At 32.9% G+C, this 18,827-nt stretch overlaps 2 protein-coding genes across 2 annotated transcripts; one reads left to right on the forward strand and one right to left on the reverse strand.

The window, feature by feature from the left end:
- The first annotated feature begins 60 nt into the window (after nt 1–60).
- On the forward strand, nt 61–8,194 carry LOC137932853 (prolyl 4-hydroxylase subunit alpha-1-like). The gene is made up of 9 exons (XM_068776531.1): nt 61–179; nt 265–443; nt 1,436–1,575; nt 3,226–3,335; nt 4,052–4,205; nt 5,148–5,375; nt 6,733–6,804; nt 7,255–7,420; nt 7,994–8,194. The coding sequence occupies exons 1-9, from the start codon at nt 61–63 to the stop codon at nt 8,182–8,184; spliced, it is 1,359 nt and encodes a 452-aa protein (XP_068632632.1). The 3' UTR covers nt 8,185–8,194.
- Nucleotides 8,195–16,940: 8,746 nt separating this feature from the next.
- On the reverse strand, nt 16,941–18,827 carry jdp (DnaJ domain-containing protein). The gene is made up of 3 exons (XM_068776475.1): nt 18,708–18,827; nt 18,306–18,407; nt 16,941–18,199 (listed from the first exon to the last, which is right to left on the reverse strand). The coding sequence occupies exons 1-3, from the start codon at nt 18,792–18,794 to the stop codon at nt 17,876–17,878; spliced, it is 513 nt and encodes a 170-aa protein (XP_068632576.1). The 5' UTR covers nt 18,795–18,827; the 3' UTR covers nt 16,941–17,875.

Below are 18,827 nucleotides of genomic sequence, written 5' to 3' on the forward strand. Positions count from 1 at the left end.
GAATTATTTATTAAAACACCAGAATATTCCGAAACCGTCAACGCCAAGCTTCATAAACTAATGTTTCCGACATTGGAAGATTTAACTGGTTCTGCTTTGGCATTATCACGACTCCAAGATACATATCATCTTGATGTGACAATCCTTGCTAACGGACGACTAACTGGTGTAACGCAAAGGTATTATAAATCTTCATATTTAAAATTTTTTGTATAATTTTTTAAAATCCCTTTTTTATTATTGTTAATAATTCATTTCTTTTAGTACAATGACCATCAATGATTGCTTCATACTAGGCAGAGTTCTTTTTGAAGAGAAATATTATGAACACGCTTTGCATTGGTTAATAGAAGCTCTTCGTAAATATAAAATACATAATGAATCGTACAATTACTCTGAGAAGGAAAACCGCAAGTACATTATTCAAGCACTTTATTCTCTAGGTCAGTATTGATTTCATATATAATTTATATTTGGTTGGAATGGTTTCGACATTAGTAACATTCATTCTGTACAAATACAAAGAAAAAGTATTCATAATAATTTTCACTAGTCCACTCTGTGATAGTAAAAAGCTAAGTAACATCTCAGCATTGCATGGATTAATCGCTCAGATACCGACCGGAGCTGACGACCCGCGTAGCAAGTTCAAGGAAGCCTCCATGCAATACATTGACATCAACCTTCACCGACCAGACTTCTTTCCCAAACTAACGAAATTTTAAATGATCCAACCAACGCTGCTATGGAAGCCCATTCCACATATGAGCTGATGTTTGCTCTTAACAAGTCTAAATCCTTCAACAGGTTATGAAGAGATTTTGAAATTTTAGCTCTCGCTCTATCCTTTATCTTCTCTTATCTCCATTACTTTGACAAGGTCGTAGTGCTTGTTCATGCTAGTTGTGTGGTCTTTAGATATGTTTGCTTCGTAAATGTTAAGCGAAACAAAAGTGTCCACCACTTAAATTCGGAATCCAGGAATTTCCAGTATCAGGAAAAAAATTAAAAGTAAAAATCATAAACGATATCAGTGTTGAACATAACTGAATAATGAGAAACGAATATAATTTTGTTATTCTATGAATCTATTCTGTACGTGTCGATATATCTATTGTATGTAAGTGTGTGTGGAGCTATTTTTTATGTAGCTTAGCACATAGAGGATAAAAACAAGACTTTCGCCAAAGATCCGTTGTGTTCGGTTTTGTAGAGACTTGTCTAATCGCATCATAGTCTAGTCTTTATATTTGGCTATCGTTTTATAAATGCGAACCTTGTTCGAAATGCCCGGGTACTATACTAATCGTCTCGAGTACAGAAACTTAAATGTCTTCAAAAATATTTAAACGACACTCCGCTCACAGACAACACAAAAATTTAAGATATTTGGATTATTAAAATATAGACGTAAAAAACAAAACATTAATTGCAGGTGATGTCAAAACAATATTAGAAATAACTAAAAAAATAGTGGCTTTAGATGCGGATTACCTCGAACCCATCGATGAAATTATAAGTTTTCAGAAGAACGTTGACGTGCACAACCATATTTTCAATAAAAATGAAAACCGTGTAAGTTAATAACAATATAGATCAATCAAAAATAATGATTTATTGTTGCATCTTTATATAAAAGTATAAAGGTATTTTATTTGCTTGTATTAGGGGGACCGGAAAATAATGTCGCTTTCTTAACTTAAATGGACAAGACTACATTTTATCAAGTTTTTATTTCTAATCAACAATGTTTCACCTTCGTTATCAATAACCTTTTGCCATCTAGTATAAAAATTTTCAATGCCGGAACGGTAAAAATCAATCCGTTTTTTTCTGTAAAATATGTCGACAGAAACGACCTTACTTTCCGGTCCCCCAAAACTAAGATTTTTCTAATTATTGACTCTTACTAGAATTATGTATAGTGTTTACGCTCGGTATTGTCGGCCACTACAGGCACAATAGTTGTGTTAAATCATTTTATTTGCTTTCAAATTTAATTTCCGATTTATATTCGAACGCCGTCGGTGATGGAGATGCGCGGCTGGCGACATTAGGATTGAAATTGTGAATTGTAAATATTCTCTTTAAATATGTGACTACAACATCACTATCATACCTTTATCAAAACTCTAGCTTTTACGAGCTCAGGTAGAGTAACTCATCACCACCAGTTAATCGCGTATATTGGTAACCTCGCCTTCAAAGAAAAGATACGTATTAGTGTGGTAACTCACTCTCACCAGCTAAGTTACCTCTTGTGATGTCATCATCGCGGTCACCGATCTCATCGGGATAACCGCGAACACTACACATGTATCCTTTTCACTTGCTTACAAAAGTGGGTTTGGTAAATATATAAAGACTATAGTAAATATATTTATAACCCAGTTTGAAATCTGTCATAATACTGAAAATACTATGGCGATAACATGTTAATTATTTATTACTAGTACATCGCATATACATAACAAAACAGAAGTACAATTGGCTGTCTTATCACTTTCCGATATTTCTTACAAAGAACCTTTGAAGGCATTGCGAGAGATTTGTATTTAATGGAGGGGTACTAATACGATAAAAAAGGTAACACTACAGCTCATATAAAATTAACAGATAATGTGTAACAAAATTAATATTAATGAATTATATTAATAATACACAATTATTAGTTTAGATAAAATAAATGTTATATTACATACAATAAGAATTGTTATACATAAAATTAAAAATAAATAAACTTGTAACCTTCTCTAAAAGTATAAAAAATAATTGCTCGCATATACGCCGGTAACAATACAATATAGGTAATTTAGAATGTAAAAACAAAATACTTAATTAAATACATTAGAATAGACAAAAAAAAAACTTGTGCAAATCCTCCAAGATAGTGATCTAAACATGCAAATTAAGAACGACCTATATTACTAATTCATTTAAATACTCGTATGTACTGTCTTGACAAGGCAAGCAGCTATAAAATTCATTATACTACGGTTAGTTTTCTTGACATGTATTCAAATATATGTCAGTGTGATTCACATTACATCATAAATGGATGTTATTATTAGTGGTTACTATAATAAACATTTATACCTTTTTATTGTATTATATGCAAATATCTTCAACATAAAGTTTTTAAAATTCGAAATAGATATAATATTATTGACACCTAATTTAAACTTAAATTACATTATACAAACTAATGTTCCATTTACAAATTAGGAGAAGACGGAATATAAAGAAATATTCGCAAATTATTTAAAAAAAGAAAAAATAGTGTACGAAGCATTATGCCGCGGCGATATCAAACGCTCGGACCAAATTAGCAAGAGGTATGTCTCGTAAATTAAAAAGTGATAAAAACCTGTTATTTACTATAACGAACCTAAAGATAACATTATAATCATCTTTATTTATACATTTATATTTGCATATATATAACTGTACAATACGATTACTTTAACTCTTGTTAATAAAGTTGGAAATGTGTTAATATTAATAATCTTCACTTTTTGACTACTACTTACAATAGCGCAAAATTTCTCTTGGAAAGTAATTTTTACAAATATTGAAAATGTTAATTACAAATAATGAATTTATCTACTTCAAAAAACACAAAGAATTTACTAGATTTACTAACTGTATTATAATTTTTTTTACTAATTTTGGACTGGGTCTTATCATCTGGCAGTGGAAAGGCTATATGGTGCTGATACCAGATGGCCGCTGGGGCCTTACATTCTGGAGTGAAGAACACCAACCGGCAATATGGTTTCTGGTTGTTGTCGATGCTCTTAGCTTTGAGAGGCTAGTCAGTTACAGGGCTCGCGGGTCGAAGAACCAAGAGCTAAAAATGAAAATACCTGCTTTCTCTTCCTACGTTCTCTTGTGCCATTTCGGTGTGTCGGAAGACGCAAGATCCAGTCCTGTTAGAAATCTATTCAGGAAACCTATATCAAACAGTGGACGTCCCGCGGTTGAAATTATGATGATGATAAAAAATCCTTTCAGACTACATGTAAGTAATATTAACAGTTGTAATTTTTAGATTAAAATGCAGTTACCTTTCCGACAACCATCCATTTCTGAAATTAGGTCCTATCAAGATGGAACAAGTGTACATCGCACCGGATGTCATCATGTTCCACCAGGTTATAAGCGACGACGAGATCGAGCACATCAAGGAACTGGCAAAGACTGAAGTGAGTTAAGTAGTTATTTAAACAGAAAAAAATCGGTTAATTAAAATTACGATATCACCTATTAATAGCAATAATCGTAGTTCTGTATTAACAATTAATATATTGATAGACATAAAAAATAAATAATTAAGAGATAAATAGGTAGGCTCTCCTCTAGGAGGACCGAAATGTAATAATGCGTAAAATTAATTACGTTGTACTACACTTCGGTTTTTAACGTTTACTTTATAAAAATAACACGTTGTCAGCTTACCTTAACTTTTTTTGTCCTTTTCATTTTGTATTTTTCTCTTTAATCAAATTTGTTTATTTTATTTTCCATCATTAATCTATCTCTGCACCGTCCAAATGTTTAACTGGTAGAAAATGCATTCGGCTTGTAAATCGCTGTCTTCAAATAAACTAATGTTTTTTTTTTTTAATTCGGTTATTTATTTATAAAAATTTAATTCAATGGACTACTGCATCGCATAAATTATTGGTTTAATAAATAAATGTTGATTTTCGTGATCATTAGAATGATTTGATTTAATTTTCTGTTACTGTACAATGATGTAACAATCATTTTTTTTTCCAATAGAATACCAGCGCTAGTCATTCCCTTAATGTGATCATCACACTCGGCGACTTGGCGTGACCATGCATACATTACAATGCTCAGTATCCGATCTTAATTATTTTTACTGTATTCTTTAATTTGATATAAATTTTTATCAAAATCTTTTTCTTTCGACACAGTTGTTGAATTTACAGATCGGGTTGTTTTTTTTCATTACCTACATTAAAAGTGAACGTAAAATCATCATCCAACGACGAAACTTGTTACAAAATGGCTCAATTTTAAACATGAATAAGCGCAATGTTTTATCTTTAAATTATTTTAACATTATTCGTAATATATGCCAATTTAAAACCAAAATCAATACACATTATTTCGAACAGTTCGAACGCTCCGTTATTGTCACGGAGCCTAAAAACCACACCGGAATGCCCGCAAACGATCGTATCAGCAAAACTTCTTGGATATACGACCATCAATCTCCAGTGGTGAAGAGAATTACACAACGAGTCGCGGATTTCACCGGATTAAACATAATATCAGCGGAGCCGCTGCAGGTTGCCAACTACGGCATCGGAGGACATTTCACACCGCATTTTGATTTTTTTGTGGTCTGTATTCGTATTCCATTGCCATTTGATGTGTTTGAATTTATGCTGCTAGCCGATTAAAGCTTTGTGCAGTTTCATCGAAATTGTGCCCGCGGAAACAGAAGGTCCGCGAAATAAAAATTGTGTAACCCAGTGGTAGACGCCTGAGATTTGCGATCGTACGTGTTCGATTTCCGGAATACAATCTTATATAATCACACTTTGTGCATTAATTATATTGTTTTACCACTGCTCACAAATAAGTTTCCAGAGGATGGGCAGCGAATTCCTTTGTACTATAGTACCACTCTGCGATAGTCAACCTGCCTGCTAGATATCTTTGGGGAGGCCTATACCTAGCAGTAACCGTCTACGAAACGACAATCACTCGTATTCCAATCTGGTTCAGGTGGACATTTTTCTAAATTAAATAAAAGAGAAATCTAAATTTGTTACCGCCATTACAATGATTTATGCTGTTTGTCAATGATATATTGCGTTCAACAAAAGACCTTTGTGTACTATATTATATACCTGTTAATCGGGTTATTGCTAAGTGTCAACATTTAAATGGGTGAATGAATAGATCATTTGCTTTCAATAAATATAAGCTAAAAATTCAGAAATTTTAAATAACATAATGATTATATAAAAGCGTGTCAAAATTTGGATTACAATATAATAAATTAATTATCTGTCCCTGCAGATTTTGTACTGCCAGAAGTTATTCGCCGGTCACATTCTAATACATTAATTTTTTTCGTGTGAACCGATAGATGCTCACAGCATAAGTCTTCCACCAAAGTCGCTACCATGGCTGGTCTTCCGCTAACCGCATCCAGCAAAAATACAGAATGATCACTTTATATAGCTGATTTAAATATGTTTAAGATTTTGAAAGCTGATATGTGAACTTTTATATTCACCCCTAAAAGCTTTCACCCCTATAAACAATCTTCTTATACACATATATAATTATCTCTAAACATAACATATAAAGTATTATTTGAAATGTTTTAACTAAACTTCATCTCTCCCATATGCACACCCTTGCAATGTAATGGACGCCGATGCACCCGCTATCCCCTGTCCGCTTCGTGAACCGAATAATCGCCTCTACAAGCCATCTTCCGGGTTGAATTTCCTGAAATCTGCTCTTTGCCGAATTCTAATCGACGAAAAGAATTTTCTTACCAAATTTTAAGTCTCTAAGCTATATGGTTACTGATATATTAAAATAAATACTACTAAAGTGGAAGTTTCGTACACAGATTTAAACAGATGAGGAGATCTCAGATTAATGATGTTATAACTTTTTGTTTGTTTTGATAAAATTATAACGTAATTAGCTATGATAAAAACAAATTGAATTATTCAGAAAAGTCAGAGACCCAGCAAAGAATCTAAGATGAGAAAGCTTGGAAACAGAATAGCTACGGTCTTGTTTTATGTAAGTATATACAATGTTATATATTTTAAACATATACATATGTATAGAAATCTAATAAATGTGGGTTCCCAGCCGGTCGCGTATAGTATAAATTATTTAATAACGCTTTAATTGCTGAAGAAAAACCTAGTATATCAATATCCTTAAAATGTTAATATTATTATGCATGATAAAAGAAAAAATCTTAATCATAACTATTGATTTACATACTCGTAGGATATTAAAACTAGCTGCAATACTTTCTGTCGACACACCTTAAATTGAAATTACACAATTACTCTTGATACTATGGGACACACAAATGAAAATCGTATTTTATAATTGTTAGAATGTTTTTATTAAAATGTTATCTTATTATAGTAAAGCATCGTAGGTATCTAGGAAATCAATAAGAATCAAATCTAACATCATGTTTATTTAATCGTGTTGATATTTATTCAATGCTGTCAGATGTCGGAAGTGGCGCAAGGCGGCGCGACTGTGTTCACGGAGCTGGGGCTGAGCGTGTTCCCTGTGAAGAACGCGGCCGTGTTCTGGATGAACCTGCACCCGTCCGGTGAGGGCGACATCGCCACGCGCCACGCCGCCTGCCCCGTGCTGCGCGGCTCCAAATGGGGTGTGTCCGAAAATAAAATTAAAAAAAGTATATTATATGACAAAACACCTCTTTAGATGCCATTCATTTATTTTAATATAAGAAAAAGCTATTGCCACCAACAAATGGTAGCGAAAAGCACACGGCCAAGAAGAAGAAGACATCAGTTTTTCTCTGAAATGGTCATGGAAGTCATCATCGTCAAAATTCCATCAACAGGACTTTCACATCCGCTATAGATTTCCATTAGAACTTGTTGAGCGTTATGCATCCAATGTCTTTCATTGACCTTAACAAGGTCGTCTCTCCATCTTGTGTGAGGACTTCTTATGCTTCGCTTGCCGGTCCGTGGCTTCGACTCCAGAACCTTAAAATCCTAGCGGTAATTTGTTGTGTTGGATATGTGGCCTGACCACAGCCACTCCAACATTCCAATCCACTTGGTTATGTCTATAAACTTTCGATCGTCTCACCTCATTAATGGAAATATTATATTTGTACCTAAGTTAATTTTCTTAAAGTCTAGTTATAAAAGCACCCATTAGATAACCTGAAACATAATGAATAATCTTTTTAATTTTCTGTCTGTAACAGTGTCAAATAAATGGATCCACCAAGTAGGTCAGGAGTATATCAGACCGTGCACCACAGAGTATCAGAAAGAAGAAGTAAAACGAAAATTTCCGAAACCTCAGTTCAAAACATCGAACAAGAAACTTGAACAGCTTTTGCATGATTGGTTTTCTAATGGTGGTATTCAAAACCTTTTTAATAATAATATTTAAAACACCAAGATTTTTTAAAAAAAATTTAACAGACTTTCAGAAAATAAAAAGTGTTTTTGTGACTTCCTTTCAACTATTATTATAAAAATAATGTTTGTTTCAATTAATATTAAAGGCGTGCCTTTTTTAAGTAGTTCTTTCAATGTAAATGGATAACTAAACCGAAAGAGTATTTATTTAATTCTTTAAATAAAATGCTTAAATTTAATTTTGAAGATCCGCTATTCTGCTAAAAAAGGAGGAGGCTAGAATAAACTAAAATAAATAATATCTAAATTTATTTCAGGTTTTTTTTGTAATCTTATTACGCCATAAACATTTTGCGCACAAGATAAATGTTTTTAAAGTAACACAAATTAAAAAAAAAGTTTTAATCTATTACCACAAAAACATAACATCATCATCATCATGTCCACTGTAATGCATAGGCCCTATCCAAAAATAACCGCTATCATATATATCATATATTTATATTATGTAATAAGTACATGTAATGATGCCACAAAAAGATAACGCTAATTTTAAATGTCATATTCGTAAATGCATTTTATTTATTTCACAAGTCCACATAACTATTATTTTATAAATAAGTGTAACATCGATTCTTTAAAATATTTCGTCAAATTTAACAATTATTTATTATTTGTGTGTAACATATACAAAGTATATCACATGTAAGCGAGGCGTGATTATTTCATATATTAAAAATGTCATTATCGTCTTTTAAACAGTAAGATGTTCACTGCTAGACATAGGTCTCCCAACAGATTTCTGATAAGACCGGCTGCAACGGCCTACATCCAGCGTTTCCCGATGACCTTTACAAGGTCATTTACCTAACTTGTAGGTGGACACGATAGCTGCACTTGCTAGTTGCTCTGGCGCCGATCAGTTATATGGTCTGTCCAATGCCAGTTCAATTTTCTATGTCAGGTACTTTTGTTCCTTCAAATTATGGATACAAACTTCTTTTCTTCTTATGTTTGGTTTTTTGCGATTTCTATCTTCTCTATATGAAGGGAGGAGAGCAATTTAAGACAACAAAAACGTTACATATAGAATTAAACGTATACTGTACATAACATTCCTGTTGTTTATACATTACCCTAAATCTTCATGGCACCTGAGCTCCGAAACCGTTGTATTTCTTCCTTACGAAGGTTTAAGAATATTTCAGAACAAACAAAGTAAGTACATGCATGGTAGAGCTTAGCATTGCACACTACTGTGTTTGCTATGAAACACTCCGACGACTTTACGAATCTTCATTCTTTTTCTAATGCTTTCTTCGTGAATCTTCTCAGTGACACTTTTAATTAAATACTTTTAATTGCATCATTAATTATGCTATTTTTAGTAATGCATGAGAATCGTTTATTTATTTCATCTATATAACATTATTTATAAAAATCGTTTCTGTGCTATAAAATTATCTTGTCTATAATTTTTTTATACGAATGCGTTATTGAAGTTCTCAATATCTTACATAAGAGTTAGGTAAGCGATAACAAGAATTGACTTAGCACGTCTGCCAGAATAGTCTTTTATATCGCGACACATTGTTATGGAATAACGATTCTTTGTTATAAGGTCAATGGAGTGATGGACGCCGTATTAAGACTCGGATTGCTTCGCCGTACTTTACATACCAAGAAAATGTAATCTGTTTCTTACAATACTTAATATTAACTTTGCATTGAATTTATAGCCGCTTAACAATAAAGAGCAATGTAACCTTTTCTAACTTTAAGAGACGAAAGTTTTAAGAAACGTTGAAGAAATTTTAAGTAATAATAAAGCTTGGGATGAATTGCTATACATACTTCTCTGTTAAGAATATTGTAAAAGTGACTACCACAAAAAAACTGAGTTAGGTGTGGGCTCTTCTTAGATTAGTGAGTTTGGAACCCTAAAAATTAAATTGAAGGATGCCGCTGGGGCATTAAATTTGATTTTAGTTTTTATAAAATTGGGTTCTTCTGACATTGTTCTCGTTATGAACACAGATACTATAATTGAACTTAAGAAGATAACAATATGAACAAATAATTTTAAAAAAGTAAATGCAAAAACGTATTGTAATAACACACATGTTTTAATAATGAATAAAAAATAATTACCCGATACGAGCAGTGGCAGCCCAATGGTAAGTTTTTAAAATTTCAATTATCAGAATACAATCTTATATAATTCACACATTGCATTTATTATATAGGATTGCCACAGCTCACAAACAAGTTTCAAGAGGATGGGCAGCAGCGTTCTCTGTGTACTATAGTACTACACTGCGATTGCCAAACCGCCTCCCAAGCGTGGCGATTAGGGTATATCCCCTCACATATGTCTTTATGGGAGGTTTATGCCTTGCAGTGCGCGTCTATGGGCTGAACGACTACTGCGAATTAACCTATTATAATAGTATATCGAACAGAGTATAACCAGTCATTAACGATTTAATCATTCAAGTTTCTATTTAATACTCTTTACTACGATCCTGTCTGATATTATGTGATCTAATTATCCTATATTATTGATGTAAAATTCCTATTTCTGTATGTTATCACCTGAAAAGTATTTCAATTATTTTGCCAAAGACAGTTACCAAACGACCTAGGTAGGATTTGCTCATGAATGAATTGAAGTTTTAATTATTTGTCTATATATTTCATTTTAATTTCATTCATTCATTCATTCAGCAGTCAGATTTGTATTATTTCTCAGAGTTGTTACTTTAAACTGAATCAAAAAAACTAAGGAGTGTATGATATAAAATATAAACATGCAAGTAACTTAGATATAGGTTATTAATCAAAGCTTAATTAAGTTTTTAATATTTAAATATAAAAAATAATGTTTATGTACAAGGATCATAAATACAAAACACACACACACACACACTAAGGAATAGCATATTAGTTTTACCCATTTAATGCTTGGAATGATACACGTTCACAACGTGCGTTCATACTAGAATGCATGCATTAGTTTAAATAAAGAAAACTGCTATGAATACTGATAGGACTTTCAATTTAAAGTTCCAATTCGTTTAATTACAAATAAATGTTCATTTCAAAGTAAATATTTTCAATTTAATTTGCGCACCATTTATTAACTAGTAAATAAATATATGTTATTACAAGACATACATCAACAAACGATAACTGATAAAAATTTTAGGCTGACAATGAGAATATTTGTCCCATTTTTTCCTTTTGTTTCATTAACTACAGAGATAATACAATATATTAATAAAGTTAAGTAATGTTAATGAAAATTTCTCAATATTATTTTGTTTTCAATAGGTTTAACTAATTTAATTTCCATTACCAAATTGGAGATAGAGATATTTATAGGTTTGTCGACTTCATGTTATTATTGTCTAATAAACGACACAATATTAGAAAATTTCAATTTGTAACACAATTAAAAGAAAAAACTTTGATACAGTAAAAAAATTATTATTGTATCGGTAATTAGTAATTATTATTACTCAGTAAGTTAAATATTTAACTTACTAATATCTTTCGCTAATTCAAAAATATTAACTAATGAATGTCTAGATATTTATTTCTTGTTATTGAAACCCGTTACGTAAGAATAAAGGATTACTCGCAAACAATTTTTTCTTAAATTGTTCCACTTACCAACCCTACATATCATTCTAATGGCAACCAATTGTTTTAATTTCAATTAATTCTTGCCATTTATTTTTTGGTTGATATTCGAACTAGCTAAATTAATACCAAAACACATCTCAACTGTCTATTCATTGCATTAATACCACACAAAACCGAATTAAAAGCCACTTATCACTTTCGCGTGGGCCAAGAGCTGGTAGGTGACTGCTGGCAGCCGAGACTACGACAGCTAACGATGAAACCGGAGCTCTGGACTGTAAACATCCACTGATTGGAATCCACCGCCTGTCGCTACCTAGCAACATATACATATCGGCATATATACTACCCCGACCATATGAAACTATTCCATATTTAACAATCTTTTAAATAAAATTATAATTAAATTTTCATCATTCCATTTTCTTTATATTCATGTGACCCCATAATATAAAGTAAATAATGTAACAAATATTTAAGTATTCTTCAATAAACTACGAAGAGAAATAAGGAAATTAATACAGAAGTGCAATTGTTTCTTAATTATTATTTTAAACAATTGTAAATTTATTTAGCTGGTATTAGGAACCAAAAAGCAAATAGAATTTAGTAAAGAAAAATATCTTAGTTTATGATCTTATCGTTACATCATCATCGTCATAACCATTTCAGCTAGAGAACGTTCACTGATGGACAAGCCTCATGGATTTTCAACAGAACCGGTTTTAAGCGACCGACATCCATCATCTTCCCCTTACCTAAGAAAAGTCGTCCTCGCACCTTATGGGTGGACTTCTTACGGTGTGCTTGCCGGTTCGTGATGTCCCCTCTAAAACCTTAAGGCCTCACTATAACTTCAACTCCTCAATCCGCTAGAGTATATTAATTGATTTTGTTCGACTAAGGATCTACACACTCCTTATTCATTCTGGTAGAGAAATCGACTATCGGTGGATCACCTCAAATCCGTCGCCGAATTCATATTTAGGGGGTTGGAGGAAGGCCCGTTCTGTACCGCCCTAACGAAGCCTGGTAACGAAAGGTCATTCTCCTCAATGTAGAAAATTTCTCGGCGCAGCTCGTCCCAAACTATACACTCCTTGAGTGTGTGATATATAGTAGACGGTTTTCAGCCAATGCGGTACAGATACTAAAGCATTAATGCCCTGAAAGCACCTGCATCAGTCGAAAGGTTCGGGTACTGTGATACTTGCTCGTCCAGTTCTCTAGGATCAAACGGATAGCTTGAACAATGCTGATACCTGTTCAAGGATTGCTTAATCGTTCTTACCACTATTCTAAATATCGAGTGAAAGACCTCTGCAATTCCAGTTCCCTTGGTAAGGTTCGATCGCAAGCCATTGGCTCCAAACGCAATTGATATATCCAAGCTAGTAGTCTGTCCTCAAGATTCCATGGTGGAAATACCGCTAAAGCACGTGCTGGCCTGTAAGAGATGGTACGGACGCCCATTGTCACACCGATAGCCCTCGCTTTTTAAGAACGTCTGAGAAAGAGGACGGTACGGCAGAGTATCGGCCCACACATGAACTCCTTATAAGACCATCGACCGCACCACTCCTAATAAAGGCGGCGGCAACTTGCTTCTGGATTCCCCAGATTAGGCATTAGTCGGCTAAGCAGCTGCTGTTCCTAAAAGCCTGGGAACTAGACGAGTAATATGCTTGTGGAAGTTTCAACGGCTGTCGAGAACAATTTTGGTATCACATATAGACATATGTAGCAATCACATGGCGGCGCCTTCCGAAACCCGTGCAAACGGAGGGCCGTTGTATTATTCAACGCCCCCTTGAGTCCTTACCTGCTTATTCTATTTACAATTTGTGCCACAGAAACTGTGGCAAGATGAGCAGCTTCTTTGTAGTTGATTCTTCGGCTGTGTCTATAGAATAGTCTGCATAGCAGATTACGTTCCTTCTGAAACATTACCTCTCAGAACCCAGTCGTAGCCGATGTTTCACAGGAGAGGACCCCAAACAGAATCTTGTGTGATACCATATGACATTCTTTTCCGTCTATAACGGCCATTCCGTCCTTGGTACGCGATAAACCTTTTACAGAGAAAATATTCAATAATTTTACCACGGTAAGTAAGCACTCAGAGGAATTTTGACGCTTCCTTAATACAAGACCAGGAAAAGGAATTGAAAGCGCTGACTATACCAAGTGACACAGCTATCAATTCATCTCCGTGTGCAAATGCCTCATTCGAGTAGGCCTGAAAACGCTTAACGGCATCAATGGTCGAACGTCTCATACGCAAGCCAAATTGGTAATTAGACGAGTCCGGACCTTTCTTTCCGAAATGCTTGTGCATGCGACTAGCAATTACCCACTCCAAAAGCTTATCTTCCTCATTAAGGAACACTATTAGACGGTATGCAGAAGGTGAATCATCGATGCAATGGTTTTTCTTTAAAAGAATTAAGCTAATTTTCTACAGTGCTCGGAGCAGACCTATCTATAGGCATCAAAAAATCTACTAAATCGCTCCCCGAGTACGAGTTCGAGAGCCACAATTCAGACGCTTGGTAAACAGCCTACTAAACTAACGTAAATATCATACTTGAATGTAGAATAATATTTTCCACCATCAGCTTGCGCAGTATTGGGAATAATTCGATCCCATTGCTGGAATAAAAAAATATAGGTATCATAATATAATATAATAAACTCTAGAACATTTACGATACCAATATTTATAAGATCTTTAGGAACAAACATAAAAATCAAGATTCATTAGAAAAGGAGCTACCACATGACAGCGGTGTCATGTGGTAGCTCATTTTTTTTAAAAACTAATGAGGAATTAGATACTTCTCCTGGCTGGGCGTTTCAGGACGGGATTTTAAATTTAAAAAACGTCCAATGACTATTGAAAGATGCGAATGCTGTATTACATAATTACAGGTAAATATCAATCATGTAAATCAAAGTAAATTTAAAATGAATGTTCTTTTGTGTTTTATTTGTGTTTTAACGACACGCGTTGAGTTTGTTTTTTTTTCGTTTAACAATCCTTGGAATTTATAAACAGGACGGGTGGCGCGTGAAAACGATAATGATTCTTCAAATGTGCGAAGTATGTCGTGGGATGCACATACGAAGTGTTTTCAAAACATATTCTCTGAAAAATGTACCACACGGCTTAACACAGAAATGAAGATACATAGGTACCAATTTTCCAATGAAATCGTCACGGCTTTACTACAAAATGAATCGCGTAGTTTTTTAAAAAAGGCTTAAAATAACATATCCATGTTTTGTTACCGTGAAAGAAGGACTTAATAAAACCTATGAACCTAATATTAATATGAATTAAAAAACATTATTCGTTTTACAGATTTCATTCTAATTTACTGAGCTTTCTGTAATGTACTGCCCAACCAAGAACTTAAAAAGAAAAGAAATAAGAATTAAAGAGGGAGAACAAATTCAATATAAAGTTACAGCTATTGAACATGTAGTAAGATTTTGCTAATTAGTTATTCTTTTTTTGACATTAAAATCACGAAACAACTAACAACTTTTAAACCATAACTCTTTAAGCCTCCAACAGCCGGCATAAGTTCATCCCTGAACATACACTGTACTCTTTTTTACACGATTTATAATAACGCGGTATAGCAATAAAACAAATTTAATTCTTATTTTCACACGCAGACTACAAAAACTTATCTATACCGCATTAAAACCAAACTAATTCTTATTTTGACAGTGCTTACAGCAATGAAATAAAATTGGGGAATAAGAAGTTGAACTAGAACCCAACAGTTGAACTAGACATAAAAGTAAACTAAACAAGTACGATAAATCATTACAAAATTGATTTTTGCAAAATTGTAATTTGGATTTTTTTATGGATTAGATTTTGATACCAGATCAAGACCGACACCCCACGCACGATAGCAATAGCGTCGCGCCGACCGGGGTAGCCTCTCTGTTCTCGACCGTCCCATCCCTTGGAAGAATTCGGTCAAATAAGACATTTTTAGACTCCAATATAAGAAGAGGGTCTCATTTTTTAAAACGCGAATGGTGAAAATGCGAATGAAGCAAGCGCGCATAAGGAGCTTCTACTGCACAATTGTTTTATTTTATTTTTTCAAAAAGTAATTAGTCCTTAAATACTTATATCAATTTAATATTTTTTATATTTTAGTATAATAACTAGTGTATATAATTTCTTATGAAGGCTAACAAATGAAATCTACATGTCAAAGTGTTGCTCTGTCATCAATAAAAGATCATTTAACCTTTATTGTCCCCAAAACGTTTCTTTCATATGTTTAAAATATATTATTGACTATTTTATAATTCTTCATCTAATTTTTCTATCTTATTCAATATCCAAATTTTTAGATACGCTAAATGTTGAGAGTTGGCGCTATTGAAAGAATAATCAATAATTGAATAATATGGCCTGGTTTCGTTCGTGCTATATGTCATTTATTATCAAGACGGGAGATTTTTTTTTAATTTCTCTTTAATTAAATTAACATTAAGCTCTGTAGAGGGTTATTGGCTGTAACTAATAAAAATAAAATCTGTAAAGGGGTAAATGTGTAATTATACATTAATGTATGGCACACCCAGTCAAAAAATCAATGACTTCAGAAATAGTAAATAATATAATTAAACACAATGAGAAGAATTGTTATCCAAATATTATTATTGAGAGGTTAATAATTGAATAAAAATCAATCACCTGTATATAGTTTCTTAAACAGCTAGACTTAAAAAAATCATATCTTTTTTATATTTGAGATGATTTCTCATGAGAATTTACTTGTGAAAAAAATAATGATACAAGTTTGCAACACTAATGCTATAATTATTAGTAAATCTCGTATAAATTAATCATAATTAAAATGTAGTTATTGTTAAACTTGGTTATCAATATTCCAAACAAGCCTATTATTGATCTAGAGATATCTAGTTGTTAGGATTAGCCATTATACATTTTTAATTTATTAAGAGGTAAACACTTATTTTTAAACTTTTTATTTGTTTTAAAGTTAATTTAAATTAACCATTAAAAAAACTAATCTATAATTAAAACATCAATGTTGTGGTAGGTTTTTATTGTTTTTTTATGACATGTATTACAACATCAAAATTAAAACATCTTATATAGATAGTGATTTTAAGACATAAAACATTTATAATATCTACTCCATCAATGAAACATTTATGATATCTACTCCATCAATAAAACAATAATAACAGCTACTTCATCAATAAAACATTTATAATTCATTAAAACATTTCATTTTAAAATACTGATGAAACATTCAACACATAATAGTGATTAATTCTACTTAAATCTAAGGACATGGGAACTAATTATTTTCATTTTAATATAAAAACTGATATGAATGTATGATTGGTAAATAATTGTAGAGATATGTATAACAAAATTATAAGTAAATAAATCTGTCCCGCAGCAATACCCTGTACTTATCTCACAACTACTCTGGTATACTCTCTCCACAAACTGTTGGAAAATGTAATACGAAATATAGATAAATAGATATAATAAAAAGGATCAAAAATATAACTCTTCAAAATAGTGAGATTCTCATAAATAAAGTGTTCTAAAGCAGAAAACTTCAATAATATCAGACTCATAAAGTTGGACTTTAGGAATGTGCTGAGCTTAAAGTTAAGGATAATTTGAGTGTTTTACACTAAAGGTTGCACAGTATACTTGGGTTCTCTAACACCAATAGTTCTACAATTTGCTAACAAATATTTAAGTATTACATTTAACATCAATAATCAAAATGCAACGAGCCACATTCGAGAACATTATTACACGAGCCGACCTGATGAATTTAAAACCATCAAATGGTTTTAGTTGACATATCTTAATTAATATATAACTTAAATATGAAAATGGCAAGTTTAATAAACCACAAGTAAACACCAATAATTATAATTTTGGAAGATTTAAAAGAAATATGCCATCAACCTTTGCTTATAATCAAAAAAGTAGAGTTTTTTAAAAAAAAATATCACAAATAATAAAGGTGGTATATAGGAATACCAACTTAAATTTCATAATTACGGAATTTAGAGATAACTTCAGATGGCGGCTCTTGATTGCCAGCGCCCCAGCGTCCCCAAAGAGCAGCCCCACCCTCAGAAGCCCTACGAGCAGCAGCATTACTTGGGCCCAGGCTGGAAGGTCCAGAGGAACGGCCAGAGTCTCCTTCCAGCATACGATCCTTAGTGTTTGGCTTGGACCAGTGCATTGATTGTTGCACATGATCTTTCATTCCAAGCCATTGCTTATAGCCCATAGCTATTCCGCTCTGCCTCCACTTATCATAGAGAGCTCGCTTGGCTGGGTCACAGAGAGTCTCCTTTGCTTCCTATAGTAAAAACCAATAATTACATTTTAGTTGCATTTGTTATTATTTATAATATGCAAAATTATAGATTTTTCATAATTAATTACACACCAGGATTTTGCATTACCTTTAGTTGTTGAAATTTAGCTTCAGCATCTTTATCACCATCATTCTTATCAGGATGGTGTTGCAAAGCTAACACCTTGTACTCGGCGGTTATCTGCTCAACCTGTAATAATGTTACAAATACAAAAATTTAAAACCACAAAAACATTAAAACTTATCATTGGCAAGATACTTAAGATCTCTAATTAACATCATTAGTTCTTTAAAGTGTTATAAGTAAAATTTTCCTTGTAACACACATATCCCATAAGTATAAAAAGTAGGTCACCTATAGAGGCTTTCGTTCAATAAGGTCATTGAGTAGAACATCGAATCAATACTTCAACATGAATCTTAATAGCTACCTTTTTTTCTAAATCAACTAATAATGGTAAGTAATATAACCGAATGACGCTAGAATTACCGTGGAGTTTTCGTCGCAACCGAGCAAGGCGTAAAAATCGTCGTCGGGACTCCTCTTGTAATTCAGTATTTCATCCACTCCAGTCATTTTCACGACCCAACCCTCCCACACGACACTCCA

The sequence above is a fragment of the Battus philenor genome, unplaced genomic scaffold (assembly GCF_028537555.1).
Source record: "Battus philenor isolate CCGP_79_NKW_IND1 unplaced genomic scaffold, ilBatPhil1.0.hap1 SCAF_12, whole genome shotgun sequence".
Classification (NCBI taxonomy): Eukaryota; Metazoa; Arthropoda; class Insecta; order Lepidoptera; family Papilionidae; genus Battus; species Battus philenor.